This window comes from Muscardinus avellanarius, assembly GCF_963383645.1.
Source record: "Muscardinus avellanarius genome assembly, chromosome: 9".
In the NCBI taxonomy this organism is placed as follows: domain Eukaryota; kingdom Metazoa; phylum Chordata; class Mammalia; order Rodentia; family Gliridae; genus Muscardinus; species Muscardinus avellanarius.
In genome coordinates this window covers 27979557-27998823 of record NC_137795.1, presented here as the reverse complement: position 1 = coordinate 27998823, position 19267 = coordinate 27979557, and the positions used below count along the sequence as shown (strand labels likewise).

At 43.5% G+C, this 19267-nt stretch overlaps 1 protein-coding gene across 1 annotated transcript in view; it reads right to left on the bottom strand.

The window, feature by feature from the left end:
• Nucleotides 1-19267, bottom strand: part of IGF2BP3 (insulin like growth factor 2 mRNA binding protein 3) — a gene marked incomplete at its 3' end in the record, with an annotated part of 156289 nt that overhangs the window by 11101 nt on the left and 125921 nt on the right. Inside the window, exon 10 of the mRNA XM_080701008.1 lies at nucleotides 15596-15721. Within this exon, the coding sequence (XP_080557134.1) occupies nucleotides 15596-15721 (126 nt within the window). The remainder of the gene's footprint in view (nucleotides 1-15595; nucleotides 15722-19267) is intronic.

Here is a 19267-nt window from a genome sequence, read left to right as displayed (position 1 = left end):
CCAAGATGTCCATCAACAGATGAATGGATTACAAAACTGTAGGATATGTACACAATGGAATTTTATTCAGCTGTAAATAACAAAGTTGCAAAAAAGAAAAAAAAATACATAAAATCTGGATATACAGGTTGCCTTGTTGGAAAAATGACTCAACAGGCTGCAACCACTGTGGAATATGTAGCCATCTGGAACATCTGGCCACATTCAGAAAATTAATCTTGCTGAAAAATTGTGGGGGCCAGATTCTTGTTGCTACTTGTTTAAAACTGTCAAGAAGCCAGGTGTGGTGGCACACGCTTGTAATCCCAACATTCGGGAGGCTGAGACAGGAGGATCGCGGTTCGCAGATAGCCTCAGCTACTTAGTGAGGCCCTTTGCAACTCAGTGAGACCCTGTTTCAAAGAAATAAAGAATAAAAAATAGGGCTGGTGGTATAGCTTGGAGGTAGAATGTCCCTGGGTTCCATCCCCAGTACTGAAAAAAAAGGGGGGGGGGGATGATAGAAATGATACCAAGTATATGGTATGCAAATAAACCTATTTACTAAATATAAAAACAATTTGTCCAAAAATTACCAGTTAGAAAAACTTATAAACCAAATAACTTGTAACTCTAAAATTAGCTAATAAGTAGAGTGGCACCTAAACAAAGTACCAAGCCCCAACAGCTTTGTAGTACAGGGGACTGAACCTAGGAAGGTTCTACTACTGAGCTAGACCTCACCTTTTTTTACTTTAAAACGGTCTTGCTACAGGAGAACTGCAGGTTTGTGGCTGGCCTCAGTGACTCAGCAAGGCCATCGTAACTTAGCAAGAACCCCTGGGTTCAATACTCAGACAGACAGACACACACACACACACACACACACACACACACACACACACTCTGTCTCCTCCTCCTCCTCCTCCTCCTCTCTCTCCCCCTCCCCCTGCCCCCCCCCCTCTCTCTTGCTAAGTGACTGCTGCTTGCTGGCTTGGAATCTGCGACCCTCCCATCTCACCTCCCAAGTACTGGGATCACAGGCATGCGTCTGGCTCTGGTTAGTTCTTTCAAGCCAAATGCTCAGAAAGAATGACAAGTGAGAAGACAGACATAGAACTGGAAACAGGCAGACAGTTTTCATGGGGGGTAGGGCTGTAACTTTAAAGAAACGGACAAATAATTTGTTCTGATTAGCTTCGTGACCTTAACAGTACACGCTGGCTATCTTCCCATGTCACTCACGTCCCTGCTCACTCTCCTGAGAGTATTCCCACACACAGATAACATCTCCCCTGATTTATCTCATCCCTGTAGCATATGGAGATAGTTTCCAGTTTTCAACTAATTCATATAATGCTTCAATCAAATCTTTGTACACAAATTTTTGTTTCCTTGTTTGAACACCTCTATGGCATATATTCTTAGAAGTAAATTAAAGAATTTTAAATAAATAATTTTAAAATAAAGAACCCAGGGGTATTTTACCTCCAAGCTACACCCCCAGCCTGATTTGTTAATATTGAAACAGGGTCTAAGTTGCAAAGGCCCTAAACAGTAGCTAAGGTTGTCCACCAACAGCACTCCTCCTATCTCAGCTTCCTAAACGCTGGGATTAGAAGCGTGCGCCACCATGCCTGGCTATCAGGCTTCTTTTGATTGGATTTGTATGGTTTTCTCTGAGTCTAAAGAAAGTTCTTATGTGTAGTTGGCAAATGCTTAAAACTGTGATCAATATGCTGAAAAGAGCTACGCAGAGACAGCCCACTGAAAGTTTGCTTTATGGCTGAACAAGGATGACTGAGGATTAAGAACGATGTTCTAATGGAAGGAGGAACTGAAAGCAACAGGTTTGTTTTCTCTCCTGTGAACACTCATTTCACGCACGCTTGAGACACTTTACAGTGACAGTTTTGCAATTCCTTTACTTCACCTAACAGTTAATTTTACTGGTAGATCTGAGAGTGCTTTTTATTAAAACCTTCAGAAAATTCAGCTTCCGATCTGTCACAATCAAATCTTTAAACATGTCTTTGTGCCCTTGTATAAATACTTCTCTAAAAAATTATGTAAAGAAATGCTGGGTCAAGAAGACAGGCATGGAGGCACACGCTTGCAATCCCAACATTCGGGAGGCTGAGACAGGAGGACCAACTCAGTGAGATCCTGTTTAAAAATAAGGAATAAAAAATGGTGCTGGGGGTATAACTTGAAGGTATGAATGCCTCTGGGCTCCATCCCTAGTTCTGCAAAAAAAAAAAAAAAAAAGAAGAAGAAGAAGGAGGAGGAGGAAGAGGAGGAGGAGGAGGAAAAGAAAGAAAAAGAAAAGAAAGGAAGGAAGGAAAAGAAAGAAAGAAAGAGATGGGTACAGGGTCAAAAACTATAAAAATGTCCCAGGGGCTGCTTGGACTTGCCCTCTGGAATCCAGGATGAGCACCTGGGCAGGAAAGTATGGTGGGCTGAGCTTGAGCACTTCACCCTCCGATGGTGTTCCACATGGAAGAGGGGCAGGAGGAGTGTGTATCTGGCCCTGGAGATTTGGACCTTTCACATGGGGTGCACAGCCATACTCTCATTCAGCTGGAGCTGCGAGTCACAGCCACAGGCCAGACTCGCGTCACTGTGGTGGGGCCGTTCAGGGCCAGGTGCGGCTGATGAAGATAATCTGGAGTTTGGGGAGCCAGCCCCCCTGCCAGGCCCAAGGCCTGGAGATGCTGCAGCACATCCGGAGGCGGCCTCTGCCCAAGGACGACCTGGCCGGCCCAGGCACTGGGGACCTGTCTCTGAGGGCCCATCTCCCTCGACTTTCCTGGGACTTCCCTGGGCAGCAGATTAGTTGTTTTGAAATCCACTGAGTTTGTTCTATCCATAATAAAAGACTGACATGCCACAGGGGAAAAAAAACTATAAAAATGCCAGGCATGCTGGTGCATGGCTGTGATCCCAGTATTTGGTAGGCTGAAACAGGAGGACCACACAGGTTTAAGACCAGCCTTAGTTACTTAGCAAATAAGACTCTCAGCAACCTAGCCAGACCCATTTCAAAACAAAAATTTAAAAAGGGCTGGAGGGATAGCTAGGAGGCAGATTGCCTCTGGGTTCAATCCTCTATACCACAAAGAAAAGAAAAAAGCATAAACTTTAAAACTGACATATTTCTAAATTATCATGTCAATTTATTTTAAGGACTATTAACTTATTAAAGGAAGTGAGAAATCATTTGCGCATAAACCATCCTTTCGTTTTTGTGAAAAAACCATTTATTAATCTGGACCCAATGCCTAATTTCCTTCAAATAAAAATTCACGGACGCTGTTTTCCTGTCTCTTCCTTCATCCTCATCCTCACTTTGTGCGTCACATTCCTACGAGTTGACCCAAAATGCAACTTTAGGAAGTATTCCTGACCTACCCATCGCTAGTCACTGGGTTGTTTTCCAGCGATTTGTAGAGAGATGAGTCACACTTGTAGTACAGTCTCTATGGCTTGATAACTTCTTTGGTGATGCCCATGTTTTCCAGCACAGCATAACACACCACAGGCATCATCACGGCTGTCCACTGAACCAAGCCCCTGCCGCTCTACAAGCACTTTCAGAACAAACCTACCTAGGAGGCTCTGCCACCGCTGTGAAGCTCGGCGGGGCCCTGACCTGCACTTGGCCCATAGCTTCGGTTGCTCGTCATCACCCAAAGACACCAAATAAAATCGTTTCATTCCTCAGTCCTCCCAAGTTATAAGAATAGTAACTCTTTTGGGAAGGGGCTATACCTCACTGTCTCCAGTATGTCAGATAACCGCCCTGCATTATTTGACCCTTTGAGGCCTTTATTTTTTTACTAGACCTATTTTATCATCTCTGATGGTTTTCTGATATGTCACCTTGGATAGACTGAACTACTGTCTCCAGAATTCTTTTTCTAGTATTCTTACTTTTTTTTTTTTTTTTTTTTGGTGGTACTGGGGTAGGAACTCAGGGCCTTTCTACCTCCGGGCTATACTCCCAGACCTATTTTATATTTTATTTGGAAAAAGGGTCTCACTAAGTTGCTGAGAGCCTCAGAAGTAGCTGAGGCTGGCTTCGAACCTGTACGATCCTCTCAGCCTCCCAAGCACTGGGATTACAAGTGTGTTGTGCCACCACACCTAGCCCAAGGCCTTTATTTTATAACTCAACAGATCTACTGAATTAATGCTGATGCCAAACAAACTATTTTGTGTCTTAGTATTAATCTGTCATTCTAGACCTTATACCAAGAAAATTGTATTAAATGGGACCAATTTCTTTAAAGCAGGGTAGGATTTAAATATTTTTATATTACTAAAACCATCTATAAAATATTTTGGCACACAGCACTTTATTGTTTATGGCTTGGTAATAAAAACCTCTTTGGTAGTTAGACTAACTCTAGCTCAGATCTCCACAACAGTACTTCAATGAGGATTACATAATTATTTGTTTCTTGGGGTTTGTTCCAGAATTAATTACATGCTACATACAAAATACACTATAAATAAGCTGGCGTGCTGGCACACGCTTGTAATCCCAGCATTTGGGAGGCTGAGACAGGAGGATCCGGGTTCGCAGCCAGCATTATCTACTTAGTAAGGCCCTTTCCAACTCAGTGAGACCATGTTTCAAAATAAAGAATAAAAATAGGGCTGGGGGTGTCACTCAGAGGTAGAATGCCCCTGGGATCCATCCCCAGTACTGCCCAAAACAAAAACAAACAAAAAACCCCCAAATACACAATAATCTAAAAATGGATAAAACAATGGACAGTGAAGAACTCAGAGCATAGGGACCTCAACAGTACAGAAAAAGCTTGAAATGCTGTTATTATGCAAATGTGGCAGTAAAGCCTCCAAACTGCTGATAAAATAAAAAACAATCAGTTCCATGACTTACCAAGTCTTTAAAAGAAAAACCATTCAGCTGGGCATGGTGGCGCACGCTTGTAATCCCCACACTTGGGAGGCAGAGACAGGAGGATCGCGCAGGTTCAAAGCCAGCCGCGTACGCTGGCTTAGGAGACCCTGTTTCCAAATAAAAATGTAAAAATAGGTCTGGGAGTGTAGCCCGGAGGTAGAAGGGCTTCCAGGAACCCCAGTACCACCACCACACACACACACACACACACACACACACACACACACACACACACACACACAAAAAAAAAAAAAAAAAAAAAAAAAAACCACCATTCATTTGCCTAGTAAAAACTTTTCCTTAGCCGAGTGTGGTGGTGCACGCTTGAAATACCAGTACTTGGGAGGCTAAGACAGGAGGTTCTGGGTTTGCAACCAGCCTCTATTACTTAGGGAGGCTCTCTGCAACTTTGTGAGACCTTGTTTCAAAATAAAGAATAAAAGCAGGGTGTGGTGGTGCACACAAACCACCCTTTTCCTTGAATTGATTGTAAAGACCACCTTCTTACCTCCGATCTTCCAGTCTCAGCCTCCCAAGTACTGGGATTACAGGTGTGCTCCACTGCAGTTTAGACCAACTTCTAAATCTCCTCAGAGGAAAGTAACTTCGCTGGCATCATCCTCAGAAACATCCTTTAAGAAGGCCTAGAGCCTGAACACACAGCCTCAGCCCATCTTCACAGAGAAGATGCCAAAGGTGGCTGCTGTGAGCGCGCTCTAGAGAAAACCATCTGAAGCCTCAGCCGCTGAACAGCAGCAGCCCCTCCTCCTGACACAGCGCGGAAGGCCGCTAAGTTCTCTGCTCTGCTGATCTGAGGGGTGGGAGTGTGAGACGTAACAAATCCAGGACAAAAATTAGGAACGGGTTGATCAGAGTCCATCACTAAGCCAAACATTGGGGGGAGGGGCCCAAGTGAGAGTTGTGTGCGTGTATGCCTCGACCACCTTGTACCCATTAAGATGACTACAAAGCTCCAATAAAAATAAAATAAGATAGAATGAATTTGTATGAAGTCATTGTGAAGTTTTAGAAGAGGCATGGCCACCAGGAGAGAAAGGTGAAAAGGAACAAAAGGAAACTGAAGAATCAACACACAGATTTAAAGGTGCTCTGCACGGGGTCAGGTGCCGTGCGCATGCCTAGATCCCAGGAGCTGGGAGGTTGACAGAAGGACTGCAGGTCTGAGGCCAGATCAGTAACTTGGTGAGACCCTACTTCAAAATAATAAATAAAAAGGGTTGCTGGTGTAGCTTAGTAACAGAGTGTTCTTGGATTCAACCCCCACTACCAGAGAAGAAATAAAAATGGCCTAAACAGGAATGAAAATAGAAGCAACAGAACCTGTCAGGTAGACAAAGCAGTCTGAAGGAAGCCCAGAGCTTCCTGAGCCAGGAGAAGATGCCCTGGCCCGAGCAGCAGTCACGTGAACCCTTGCAACAGTGATCTGAAGAAAAGCCGACTGTCAGATATCTGAAGTGAAGACATTCGTGAACACTACCCCGTTCAGAAAATTTCAAGGAACTTTTCCTGTGCGGACACTAGACAGCTCATATCAAATCCCAACTACTTGGCAGTGTGGTTCACTCCACTAAGGTATGTGGATTCAGCAGAGAAGCCATGTTTTTCAGGATCTGGCATCCTGGATAAGCAAGTCATTTCATTTTCTGTTTGCACAGCTAAGCAGCTAGACAGTGGTTATAAAAAGCCTCTTTCACCTGTGAGCAAGAGTCCATGAGGTTTGGGAAAAACCAAAACAAAAACATCCTTTCCACCCATTCTTTGCATTTAAGGTAGTCGTCAGCCGCACTGTCCTAAACTCTTCTTCTGAAACCTCTTTTCTTAGCTAGGCTTGGTGGCACATGTCTGTAATTCTAGGAATTAGGAGGCTGAGATGGGAGGATCACAGCTTAAAAGTCAGCCTCAGCTTATAGTGAGGCTCTCAGAAACCTTGGCAAGACCCTGTTTCAAAAAAGAAAAAAATTAAAAAGGGTTGGGGGGTGTAGCTTGGAGGTAGAATGCCCCTGGGTTCAATCCCCAGTACTACAAAAGCAAAACAAACCCTTTTCTTGATGTATTCTTTGGCACTGAAAGATATTCACAAGACTCAAGCTGCTTCCCAGTGGATTTCTGCCAGATGCCTATCGGCAAAACTTCCCTTGGACTCCTTGGCAAACTGTGCTATGGCTTTGAACAACAGAGTGAAGCTGCTCCCTGAAAGCTTGCAGGGCTGCGGAAGCCTGCCAGTGAGTAATTCCTAGTCATCTAACGTGAAGAGATACAAGTATGAACACACAGTAAGGTTAAGTGTATTCACGTTGTGGGGAACAAAATCTAAGACGTCACAAAGGTCTGGAGATGCGTGTGCCAGCCGGCAAGATCAGCCCAGGAACCTGGACCAATGCCAGCACTGCCCTTTGGCTCATAAAATAAGTGTTCCTGGGGTTTTTTGCTTTTGTTTTTAAATGGATTTTGGTCTGGAACTAAAACCAAGTTTACTCAACTCTATGACGTGAACAAAAATACTGAAGTTCTTTAAAAAAAAAAAAAAAGAGCAAAGAAAGTTCCTATGACTTAGTAACCAAGTCCTCTTAGAAGAAATAGATGTGTGCAAAGAGTTAATAAATAGGCTAGGGACATAGTTCAGTGGTGGAATGCCCCTGGGTTAAGCCGGTACTTGGGAGGCTGAGACAGGAGGAATGCAGGTTCTTGGCCAGCTCCAGCTACTTAATAAGGCCCTCTGCAACTTAGTGAGACCCTGTTTCCAAACAAAGAATAAAAAAAGGGCTGGGAGTGTAGCTCAGAGGTAGAACGCCCCTGGGTTCCATTCCTAATACTGAAAAAAAAAAAAAAAAAAAAAAAAGAACAAGAAAAAGAAGGGGGTGGGGGTGTAGCTCAGAGGTAGAAATGTCCCTGGGTTCAATCTCCAGTATCACAAATAAATAATAAAAATCCCTGTCAATTAATAAAAAAATTGTTTAAGGAGTACTTTAAACTAAGACCTAAAAGAAAGTGTTGTGTTTCCCAGTTCTGTCATAAGCACAAAGTTAGCCATTTTAAGGTTTTAAAATTGGAATTGCTAACCTGAAAGGGCATTATCATTCTGGAAACAGGAAGACTCCAAAGAGGCTATCAGAATGATGAAGACAGGCATGTTGACCTCCCAGTACTTGGGAGGCTGAGACAGAAGGATCACAGGTTCAAGGCCTGCCTCAGCAACTTCCTGAGACCCTGATTCAAAATAAAAAATAAAAAGAGCTGGGATATAGCTCAGAGGTAGAACAGCCCCGGGTTCAAGCCCCAGACGCACACACACACGCGCACACACGATGACAGCCTTGGGCTGACTGCTGCCAACCTCGCTGCAAGCTGCCACGCTCATCAGCTCGCAGTGTGCACGGACCCAGCTCCAGCTCCTGCGCTGCTTCGCTCACTGCCAAGCCCCTCTTCCCTACTGTTTGAGCATTTCTGAAAGGAGCATTTCCTGTCATTCATACACTAGAAGTTTGCCAATTAAACACTGCAGGAGCCAGCTGCCAATCAGAAATTAGAGACTTTTTGTCTGCTGGAAGAAGGAACCCATTGGCTCCGTTGGAAAATCAGCTTGGCAGATGCCAGGAAAAAGAGAATATTGTTGTCGAGGAGTGGGCAAAGTTTTGGAATGGAACAAAGGCGAGGAATTTATCCAAAGAAAAGATACAGCATTCCACTTTGATGCCACCAAGCAGGAATGAGAAGACATGAATCTATAAAGCAATTGTAAAAGAAACAGGAAATAGTACATCAAAACAGAGCCAGCTTCTTTGGAACATTTAGCCATCAAACCTACTTCTTGGCAGGCACTGCCCATTTAAAACAAACACAGATCTCTTAGCCTGCAGGACATCAAGGCAGCAATCACAGACTCCAGGACGCAGAGGGACAGCTCAGAAATACTCAGAGCCTGTCAACCAGTAATACTCTAATCCAGTACTTTAAAAACGGTATCACCGTGTTCTTTTTTTTTTTTTTTTTTTTTGGTGGTACTGGGGATGGAACCTAGGGGCATTCTACCTCTGAGCTACACCCCAGCCCTATCTTTTAGTCTTTTTACTTTTGAAACAAGGTCTCACTGAATTGCAAAGGGCCTCACTCAGTAGCTGAGATTGTCTGTGACCATGATCCTCTGGCCTCAGCCCGGCTTTATCACCATGTTCTTAAGCAAAAAGAATTGTAGCCAAAAGGGATATAAGAAACAGTGATAGGGAAAGAAATCGATAAGGCTTTGGTAATCTGTTGCTTTTGTTTGTTTAGTGGTGCTGGAGGTTGAAACAGGGACATTCTACCTCTGAGCTCTGCCCCCAGCCCTTTCCTTTCCCTCCCTCTTGCAGTACTGGGGATCGAACCCAGTGGCATTCTACTTCCTAGCTACACCTTCGGCACTATTTTTTTACTCTTTATTTTTGAAGCACAGTCTAAGTTGCAGAGGGCCTCACTAAGTAGTGAGGCTGGCCGCAAACCTGTGATCCTCCTGTCTCAGCCTGACAAGTACTAGGATTACAAGCATGTGTCTCACGCCCAACTCCTTTTTCTATTTTTAACTAATTAAGTAAGTAACTTTTTTGTGTGTGCATTGGGAATTAAACCCAGGGCATTCTACCTCAGAGCTATACCCTCAGCCCTATTTTATTTTTTATTTTGAGAGTTGCTGAGGCTGACAGTGAACCTGAGATCCTCCCATCTCAGCCTCCCAAGTACTGGGATTACTTACAAGTGTCTGCCACCACTCCTGGCTATTTTTAATTTTTGAAACAGGGTCTCACCACACTGCTGAAGCTGGCTTCAAACCCCCACGCGCAGGCATGTGCCACCATGCCCAGCTTGCCTCTTCTTGAGAGAACGTAAGTCTGTTTGCTCCCCCAGGCTCTGGGAAGTTCCTTTTAACAGGTAACAACACTAAGTTCAAAAGGGCAGAGTCAAACAGCTATTCCCAACATCTATTCTCCTTTGGTAATAGACTGTGTTTAATGGACACACTGCAACCCTGTGGAGCCCATTCCCAGCTCGTAGACAAGGCCAGGGTTGTATCTGGCCAGGACAATGCCAGAGGAAGGTAAACAGCTGCCCGCAGAGAATTTTTTATGTGATGCTGACACCAAGTTTTGATCCTTTATTCCTTTTGTTGCAGGAATCCCACCCAATGTCAGGAGCCTGAGTCGCCATCCTGGGCCAGGGGTCTGCACACCCTTGAGTTCTTCTCATGAAAAAGGAAAACTCACTTTAGCCACCTTTTTCTTATAAAACAAGCCAAGCTGATACTTACGGCATGCCAGTATCAATTCAGAAGAGCAAAACCAGACATGGCAGGATCCCACAGAGGTTTGTGGCCTCTACATTATAAGTGATGCTTGCAGCCAGGTGTGATGGTGCACACCTCTAATCCCAGTATTTGGGAGGCTGAGATGGGAGGATTGCAGGTTTGAGGACAGCCTCAGCAACTTAGTGAGACCTCGTTTCAACTGTAAAAAAATAAAAATAAAAATGGCCAAGTTGTGGCTCGAAGTCATAGAAAGCCCCTGGGTTCAATTCACAGTACAAAACAAAACAAACAATAAAACTAATGCCTGAGCCGGGCATGTGTAATCCCAGCATTTGGGAGGCCGAGACTGGAGGATCGGACAGCCTCAGCTACTTAGTGAGGCCCTCCGCAACTTAGTGAGACCCTGTTTCAAATTAAAGAATAAAAATTAGGGCAGGTGATGTAGCTCGGAGGTTGAATGCCCCTGGGTTCCATCCTCAGCCACCCCCCCAAAAAAACCCCAAACAACTAATGCCTGGATCTTGCCCCTATCCCTGGGGCAATCCAATTCAATTGCCTAGAGAATTTCTTATGTAACTCTGGGGCTGGGAATTTCCCCTTAACGCAAGGAGTAATTAATACTGTACTTTACAGAAGAGTCAAAGAATGAATAAAAGAAAAGGAAAAAAAGCAGTAGATGATCTGGGCAAAAGTCAATGATAGAAACGAAGCTCACCGGGTGAAAGATGGAGGGGATACAGATTCTCAGTGCGACGGAGCAGTTATTCCTCACAGAGAGAAACCTGACAAGCACTACTTTAATCTTGCGGTCAAACGTAGTATGAGCAACAATGGAGCCAAGGGACGCCGTTTACTTCCTGATGCAGCTCTCTGAGAAAGCCCCCAAAGATGACCTAAACCCCATTATTTGGAGGAAATGACACAAATCCAAATTAGGAGCACCCTATGAAGCAAGGTATGGTGGTACACACCTGTGATCCCAGCATTTTGGAGGCTGAGACGGGAGAATCGGGTTCGTGAACATCCTCAGCTTCTTAGTGAGCCCTTTGCAACTCAGTGAGACGGTTTCAAAATAAAGAATAAAAAAAATAGAGCTGGGGGTGTAGCTCGGAGGTAAAATGCCCCTGGGTTCCACTCCCAGTACTGCAAAAAAGGGAAAATAAAGCATTCTACAAACCACTGGCAAAGATTTTTTAAAAAAATATCAACGCTAAACTGGGTGTGGTGTCACATGCTTGTAATCCCAGTACTTGGGAGGCTGAGAGAGAGAAATCACAGGTTTGCGGCCAGTCTCAGTTACTTAGTAATGCCCTTTGGAACTTAATGAGACCCAGTTTCAAATAAAAACAACAAAAATTCGGGTTGGAGGGTGTGTCTTGGACACAATATGCCCCTATTTCAAGCCCCAGCACTGCACAAAAAGGGAGGACATGCCGGGCGTGGTGGCGCACGCTTGTAATCCCTGCGCTTGGGAGGCAGAGACAGGAGGATCGCGCAGGTTCGAAGCCAGCCGTGCTGGCTTAAGAGACCCTGTTTCCATATAAAAAGTATAAAAAATAGTTCTGGGAATGTAGCCCGGAGGTAGAAGGACTTCCAGAAACCCCAGTACCACCACCAAAAAAAAAAAAAAAAAGAGGACAGCCTCAGCTAGTAGGGAGACTCAGCAACCTAGTGAGACCCTGTTTCCAAATACAAAATAAAATCAAGCTGAGAGTATAGCTCAAAGGTAGACTGCCTCTGGGTTCAATCCCCAATACTGCAAAAATAAATAAATAAATAAATAAATAAATAAATAAATAAATAAATATGTCAATGTCATTAAAAAAGGGAAGAATCGAGTTAGAGTGCTATTTGAGATCTTGAAGTCTAAAGAGATGTACTAAACTCAATGTGTAATTCTTGATGGATTCTTCACTGAAAATATGATTATATAGGGTGTCATTGGTACAATTGTAGGAATTTAATAGGATAGCACATTAAATAATACTGACCTAAATTTCCTGAGAATCACTGTGATTATATCATTGAACATTCTTGAAGAAAAAGTTCAAAGTAGAGCAATTTTCCCATTAGCAGCTGTCTATTATAAAAGATAATTTTGAAGAAAATAGATGCCAAATATATAATAAAGTATTATCTACTTATGAAATTATACAAAGAAAAGGTAATTTTGAGGGTTTTTTTTCTCCAATGGTATTGGGGATTGAGCCCAGGGGCATTCTACCTCTGAGATAAACCTGCAACGATATATATATATATATATTATTTATTTTTGTAGTGCTAGAGGTGGAACCCAGGGGCTTTTCTACCTCTGTGCTATATACTCCCAGACCTACTTTATACTTTATTTGGAAACAGGGTCTCACTAAGTTGCTGAGAACCTCACTCATGGCTGAGGCTGGCCGTGAACCTGTGATCCTCCTGTCTCCACTTCCCACATACTGGGATTACAAGCGTGCACCACCATGCCTGGCAGAGAGAGAGGAGAGAGAGAGGAGAGAGAGAGGAGAGAGAGAGAGAGAGAGAGGAGAGAGAGAGAGAGAGAGAGAGAGAGAGAGAGAGAGAGAGAGAGAGAGAGAGAGAGAGAGAGAGAGAGAGAGAGAGTGTGTGTGTGTGTATTTCTTTAACCCATAGGAGAAAAGATTTCTTCCATTTTGTAGGAAAAGACAGAAAGAAAAAAATAGTCTCTCTTTCTACTTTTAAATCCTGTAGATGATTTCTGACACATTCTTTAAAGACTAGAATAGAGAGAGGAAGCTGGCAATGGTTTAAAACTGCAGAAAGATGACTAATCTTTTAGCAAACACATGCTATCCATACACAGTTCATCAACTGCTCCAGCCAGGCTGATGACAGAATTACATTTCTTCTTTTGTCTTTAACATTTTGAGCGCTACTATCTTCTACAATTAAGGGAAGTATGAATTTGAGGATTCTGACTTATCAGTAACACAGAGTAATTTGCTCACCACTCCTCTGCAAAGAACACAGCCTGCCAAGATCAACTGTATCTTGTCCCTGTAAGCAGTGGCGTTTCCTCAGCCTGCTCTCGAAACCAGTGAGTTAGCCGTGCTCAGCTCGTCCTGGTGCAATGTCTCTACTTTTACTGTTGGCAGTTTTCTGTCTTTTGTTCTCACTGGCTGCTTCTAATTGCACCTGAGATGACTTAGTTACTCCGGGGAGCTTTTCCTTATATTTACTCTTGGCTTACTTTCTGGAGAGGAAGTAAACATATCTGGCCTCATTCATTCCTGCATTCATTTGCAGGTCTGGGGATGGAACCCAGGGGCATTTGACCTCCGAGATACACCTCCTGCCCTATTTTTTATTCTTTGTTTGGAAACAGGGTCTCACTATGTTGCTGAGAGCCTCACCAAGTAGCTGAGGTTGGCTTTGAACCTGCACGATCCTCCTGTCTCAGCCTCCCAAGGGCGGGGATTATAAGTGTGTGCCACCACACCCGGCTCCTCCTTATTCTTAAAATAAAACCGTTGCTTAAGACTGTAAAAGTGCTTCAGAAATATAAACTCTTAATGTAATTTCACTTTTTAAAAACATTCATTTTTTTAGACAGGAACCCAATATGCAAACCATATTATTAAATCAGAAAACTGACTAAATCCAGAGAATGTTCATAATCTTTTATTTCTCTAAATTAGCTAACAATATACTTAAGAAATTTTTGCTACTGGAGCCAGGCATGGTGGCACACCCTTGTAATCCCGGTACTTGGGAGGCTGAGACAGGAGGATCGCAGGTTCACAGTCAGCCTCAGCTACTTAGTGAGGCCTTCTGCAACTTGGTGAGACTGTGTTTCAAAATAAAGAATAGAAAATAGGGCTGGGAGTGTAGCGTGGAAGGAGAATGCACCTGGGTTCCAGTTCCATTCCCAATACCACACACACAAAAAAATAAATACATAAAGGCTGGGCGTGGTCGCATAATCTCTGCACTTGGGAGGCGGAGACAGGTGGATTGCACATGTTCAAAGCCAACCATGCTGGCTTAAGAGACCCTGTTTCCAAATAAAAAAGTATAAAAAATAGAGTGTAGCCCAGAGGTAGAAGGGTTTCAGGAACCCCAGTACCACAAAATAAATAAATACATAAATACATAAAAAATAAATAAATAAAAAATGAGGCTGGGGGAATAGCTTGGAGGCAGAATGCTCCTGGGTTCAATCTCCAACATCACATGTGCGGGCGCGCGCGCACACACACACACACACACACACACACACACACACACACACACACACACACACACACAATGTTTTGTTGGCCTGAGAGATTTTGCTGACTGGAGCCTGTCACCAGTCAAAAGAGAAAAGGAAGGAAAGAGACACTCCATTATACAAACGGGGTATGAGGAACAGAAATATTAAGTAACCTGCCCAAATGGAAACCTTCTGTAGGCAATTAGCAGAAATATATGTTAAATGAGACCTTCTCTAGCACAAAGTTACTTTACATAATCAGCACACTATAGCTTTTAGGAAGTATCACTTTACAAAGAAATATTAGGGATATATTTGCCCTAAACTCATTCTATGAGAAATGGGCCCATTTGTAATAAACTAGTGGGCATACTAGAATTTTTTTGAGGGGTGTACTGGGGACTGAACTCAGTAGCATTTTACCTTTGAGCTATACCGCCAGCCTTGTCTTGCTAAGTTGCTGAGGCTGGCCTCAAACTTGTGATCTTCCTGTCTCAGCCTCTCATGTGCTGGAATCAGAGGTGTGCCCACGTCCAGCTTAGAATTTAAGTACACATACTCTCAAATTTCTGTTTTGGTCTCTTTCTCCACTTTTGGTATTATTCAAACCTAAAGATATTAAAACCTAACGACACTAAAATGTGTGAACTGAAAACTTTTGAGATGATCCATCTAGTTCAGGTTTTTTTTTTTTTTTTTATTGTGCAGGCAAGAAGAGAGACCTAGATAGAGCGAAGAGGAGTCTGATTCGCCCCGACTCCACCTGCATTAACATCAAGGCACAAGCACGCCAGCCACCTCAGACTGCCTTTAGCTGCGCGGGAGACCTTCAGATGACGCATGACAACTCTTCTTAGACTCAATGTTTAGTTGAAGTTTGGGGTTTGTTTGTTTGTTTTGGAGATGAAGTCTTGCAAGGTTTCCCAGTCTGATCTAAAATTTCAGAGTAGCTGAGACTACTGGGCGCATGACACCATGCCTGGCTTACGTTTAGTTGAAATTTTGGTGACTATCCTTAGCTTAACCGATGATAGAGCACATGGGCACATGGCTCTCATTCAGATTTTTGCAACAAGCCTGAACCTCACACTACTGGAAGGGAATAAAGTCAGACAGCATCCATTTCCCGCATCCCACACCACCATAAAGCAAGCCAAGGCCAGTGTGATCTTACCTCAAACTGTGGGTAGGGAGGAGTCGTGGCTGAAGGGGGGCCTGAGGTAGGAGGTGGCATCCCTGAAGTGGGTGGAAACAGACCCAAGGCATTCAGATTTAATCCAGGAATTAAATGTGCTTGAAGCTGCAAGTAAAAAGGTCCTTTAATGTGACAAAGAATTAGGGGAAAGCAACCATTTGTGACAGTGCTCAGATTGTGATCACTTGTCTAATAAAGAAATAGTATTATGACAGATTTTGGAAAAAAGTATTTGTCTCAAGTGACTATACTTGAGTAGAGAGCTTACATCTTTTGGTATTTTTAAACCTGTGGGCTGGTGTGTGCCCAGCTAGAGAGCAGCTGCCCCAGGGATCTCAAGGGCCAGGAACACCACCTTCCTTTCCCTCACTAGCAGCCCACAGTGCTTACGACTGCACTCTGAATGGTGTGGGCACGCTGTAAATATGTCTAAACACCTTGCTTCAGCTGAAGGGCAATCAAACAAGAGCTGCTCTCTGAAAAGCACGGGAGGCACACTCAGCCCACTGCGAAGACACCACTGCCCCTTCTGGAAGACCTGGCACGGATGGGTCTTCAGGCCTAAAACAAAGTTGAGTCTTTTGGAGATCAGGTCCCACCCAAGATAACTACCACCACTAAACCCAGCATTGAAATGATATGGAATCCAGAAAGGAGATTCTGATTTGGTTCAACTTTATAAGAGCTGAAAAAAAGTAAAATTGAGATTTCAGTGTTGGACACTCTTTTTTTTTTTTTTTTGCAGGTCTGGGGATGAACCCAGAGGCATTTGACCTCCGAGCTACACGCCCTGCCCAATTTTTTATTCTTTATTTTGAAACAGGGTCTCACTGAGTTGCAGAAGGCCTCGCTAAATAGCTGAGGCTGTCCATGAACTGCGATCCTCTGGTATCAGCCTCCCAAATGCTGGGATTACAAGCGTGCACCACCATGCCCGGCTTGGACACTCTTAAAAATACCAATGGAGCTGGGCGTAGTGGCACACACTTGTAATCCCTGCGCTTGGGAGGCTGAGACAGGAGGATCGCACGGGGTTCAAAGCCAGCCTCCGCTACTTAGTGAGGCTCTCAGCTACTTAGTGAGACCCTGTTTCCAAATAAAATATAAAATAGGTCTGGGAGTATAGCCCGGAGGTAGAAAGCCTCTGGGTTCCACCCCCAGTACCACCAAAAAAAAAAAAGAAAAAAAAGAAAAAAAAAAGGAAATGGAAGGTGAGCATGGTATTGCATGCTTATAATAAATCCCAGTACATGGGAGGCTGAGACAGGAGGATTGCAGGTTCGCAGACAGCCACGGCTACTTCAGTGAGGCCTCTGCAACTTAGTGAGACCCTGTTTAAAATTCAAGAATAAAAAAATAGAACTGGCGGTGTAGCTCAAAGATAGAATGTCTCTGAGTTGAATCCCTGTACCAAAGAGAGAAATAGGAAAAGGGGAAGAAGAAGAAAAAAAAGCCAGTGGAGCCTCACGTGGTGGCACATGCCTATAATCCCAGTACACGGGAGGCTGAGACAGGAGGCTCACAGGTTCACAGCCAGCTTCAGCAACATGGTGAGACTCTCAGAATCCTAGTGAGACCCATTTTATTTTATTATTATTTTTTTTTTTTGGGTGGTACTGGGCTACACCTTCTACCTCCGGGCTACACTCCCAGACCTATTTTTTATTCTTTACTTTGAAACAGGGTCTCACTGAGTTGCAAAGGGCCTTGCTAAGTAGCTGAGGCTGGCTGCAAACTGCGAATATCCTGTCTCAGCCTCCAGAATGCTGGGATTACAAGAATATTTCTTATTCTTATTTTTTTGTGGTACTGGGGGTATAACTCAGGGGCTTTCTATCTCTGGGCTATACTCCTAGACCAATTTTATACTTTATTTGGAAACAGGGTCTCACTAAGTAGCTAAAGCTGGCTTTGAACCTGTGCAATCCTCCTGTCTCAGCCTCCCAAGTACTGGGTTTACAAGCATGCGCCAGCATGCCCGGCTTAAGATAGACTTTTAAAATATTCTATTTTTAGCACTAGTCCATTTTTTAAGGAATATCAATAATTTGCTTTAGTAGCCTTAGACATATTATATGGATTGTTCATATTTTTCATTTTATTTTGTGATGCTGGGGTTTTAAACCAGAGCCTTGCACATACATGCTCAGCAAGTATTCAACCACTGAGATAACACTCCCAACCCCTAAGTCGATGTATACTTCTGTTGGGGAGGGAGAACTGGGAATAGAACCCAGGGAAGTTTACCTCCCAGTTACGCCTTCAGAGCTTTTCATTCTTGTTTTGAAACAGGGTCTTTATTAAGGATGCTGAGATTCTTACTGACTTTCTGAGGCTGGCCTTGAACCTGAGATCCTCTTGTTTTAGCATGCCAAGTACTGTTATTATAGGCATATACCATGGCACTCTGCTCCCTAAACACACATTTACTTATTTATTTTGGTATTCAGGATTGAACCCAGGGGCATTCTACCTCCAAGATATACTCCCAGCCCTTTTTATTTTTTGTTTTGAAACAGAGCCTCACTAGGTTGCTGAGAGTTTTGCTACATTGCTGAGGTTGGTTTGGAACTTGTGATCCTCCTGTCTCAGCCTTCAAAGCACGGAATTACAGGTGTGCACCACCATACCCGGCTACAAACAAATATATATATATATATATTTTTTTTTTTGGTAGTACTAGAGATTGACTCCAGGGTCATTCTACGTCTGAGCTATACACCAACTTTTTGTTATTTTGAAACAATATCTTACTAAGTTGTAGAGAGCCTCACTAAGCTGCTGAGGTTGGCTGTGAACCTGTAATTCTCCTGTCTCAGCCTCCCAAGATCATAAGTGTGTGCCACCATACCTGGTAACCTATAGTTTTTATAGTGACTTTTATAGGCATTTTAGGTATTGTAATGCTTATATACACACAAGATAAACAATAGCTCCAATTCACAGATAAAGAAACTCAAGGCCAGAAAGATTAAGTAAATTATCCAAGAGAACAGAGCTTCAGCTTATAAATGTTTCGGCTAGGAATCACATAACTCTAAATCCCACGTTTCTCCTATAGTAAAGTCCCTAGAATTACCATGGTAAGGGAGGTATTAACCTTCTGTACGTAGGAATTAGCATTTACTCATATATAAGGAAGCCAGGCTCAAAAGCTAAATAATTTGCAAAAATCACAGAGATAGGCAAGCCTGATTATGCTTGGCTCTCAGCGCTTAGACAAGATCAGCCCTCCCAACCCATGGTTATTGGCATGGTGAGAAAAACCCATTAAAACCACCTCTTGGTAGTGTGGGCACTTTAAGGTCTGGCCATAAGGCCTTGGTAGAGGAGGATTGAGAACCAAGGATCAAAGAGAGAGAAATGTCCCAACCACTGTCCTGCTGAGAAGACCTTGTCACCAGCCCACCAACCAGCATCTTACATGACTACTCCTGTACCACCCCCTCTTCCTTGCCCCATAAAAAGCCTCTAGCCTGTAAAGAGGTGGGCTTTCTGACTAGGCCCTCTCCCCAGTAGTCAGATGTCTCTCCTTCCAGGTTTTATTCATAAATAAAGCTTTTTCTTTCTGGTCTGATCATTCTTTCTTTGTTCCCATTCACCCCAACAAGTAGGTGTGTGGAACATGCCTGTAAATCCTTTACTTAGGAG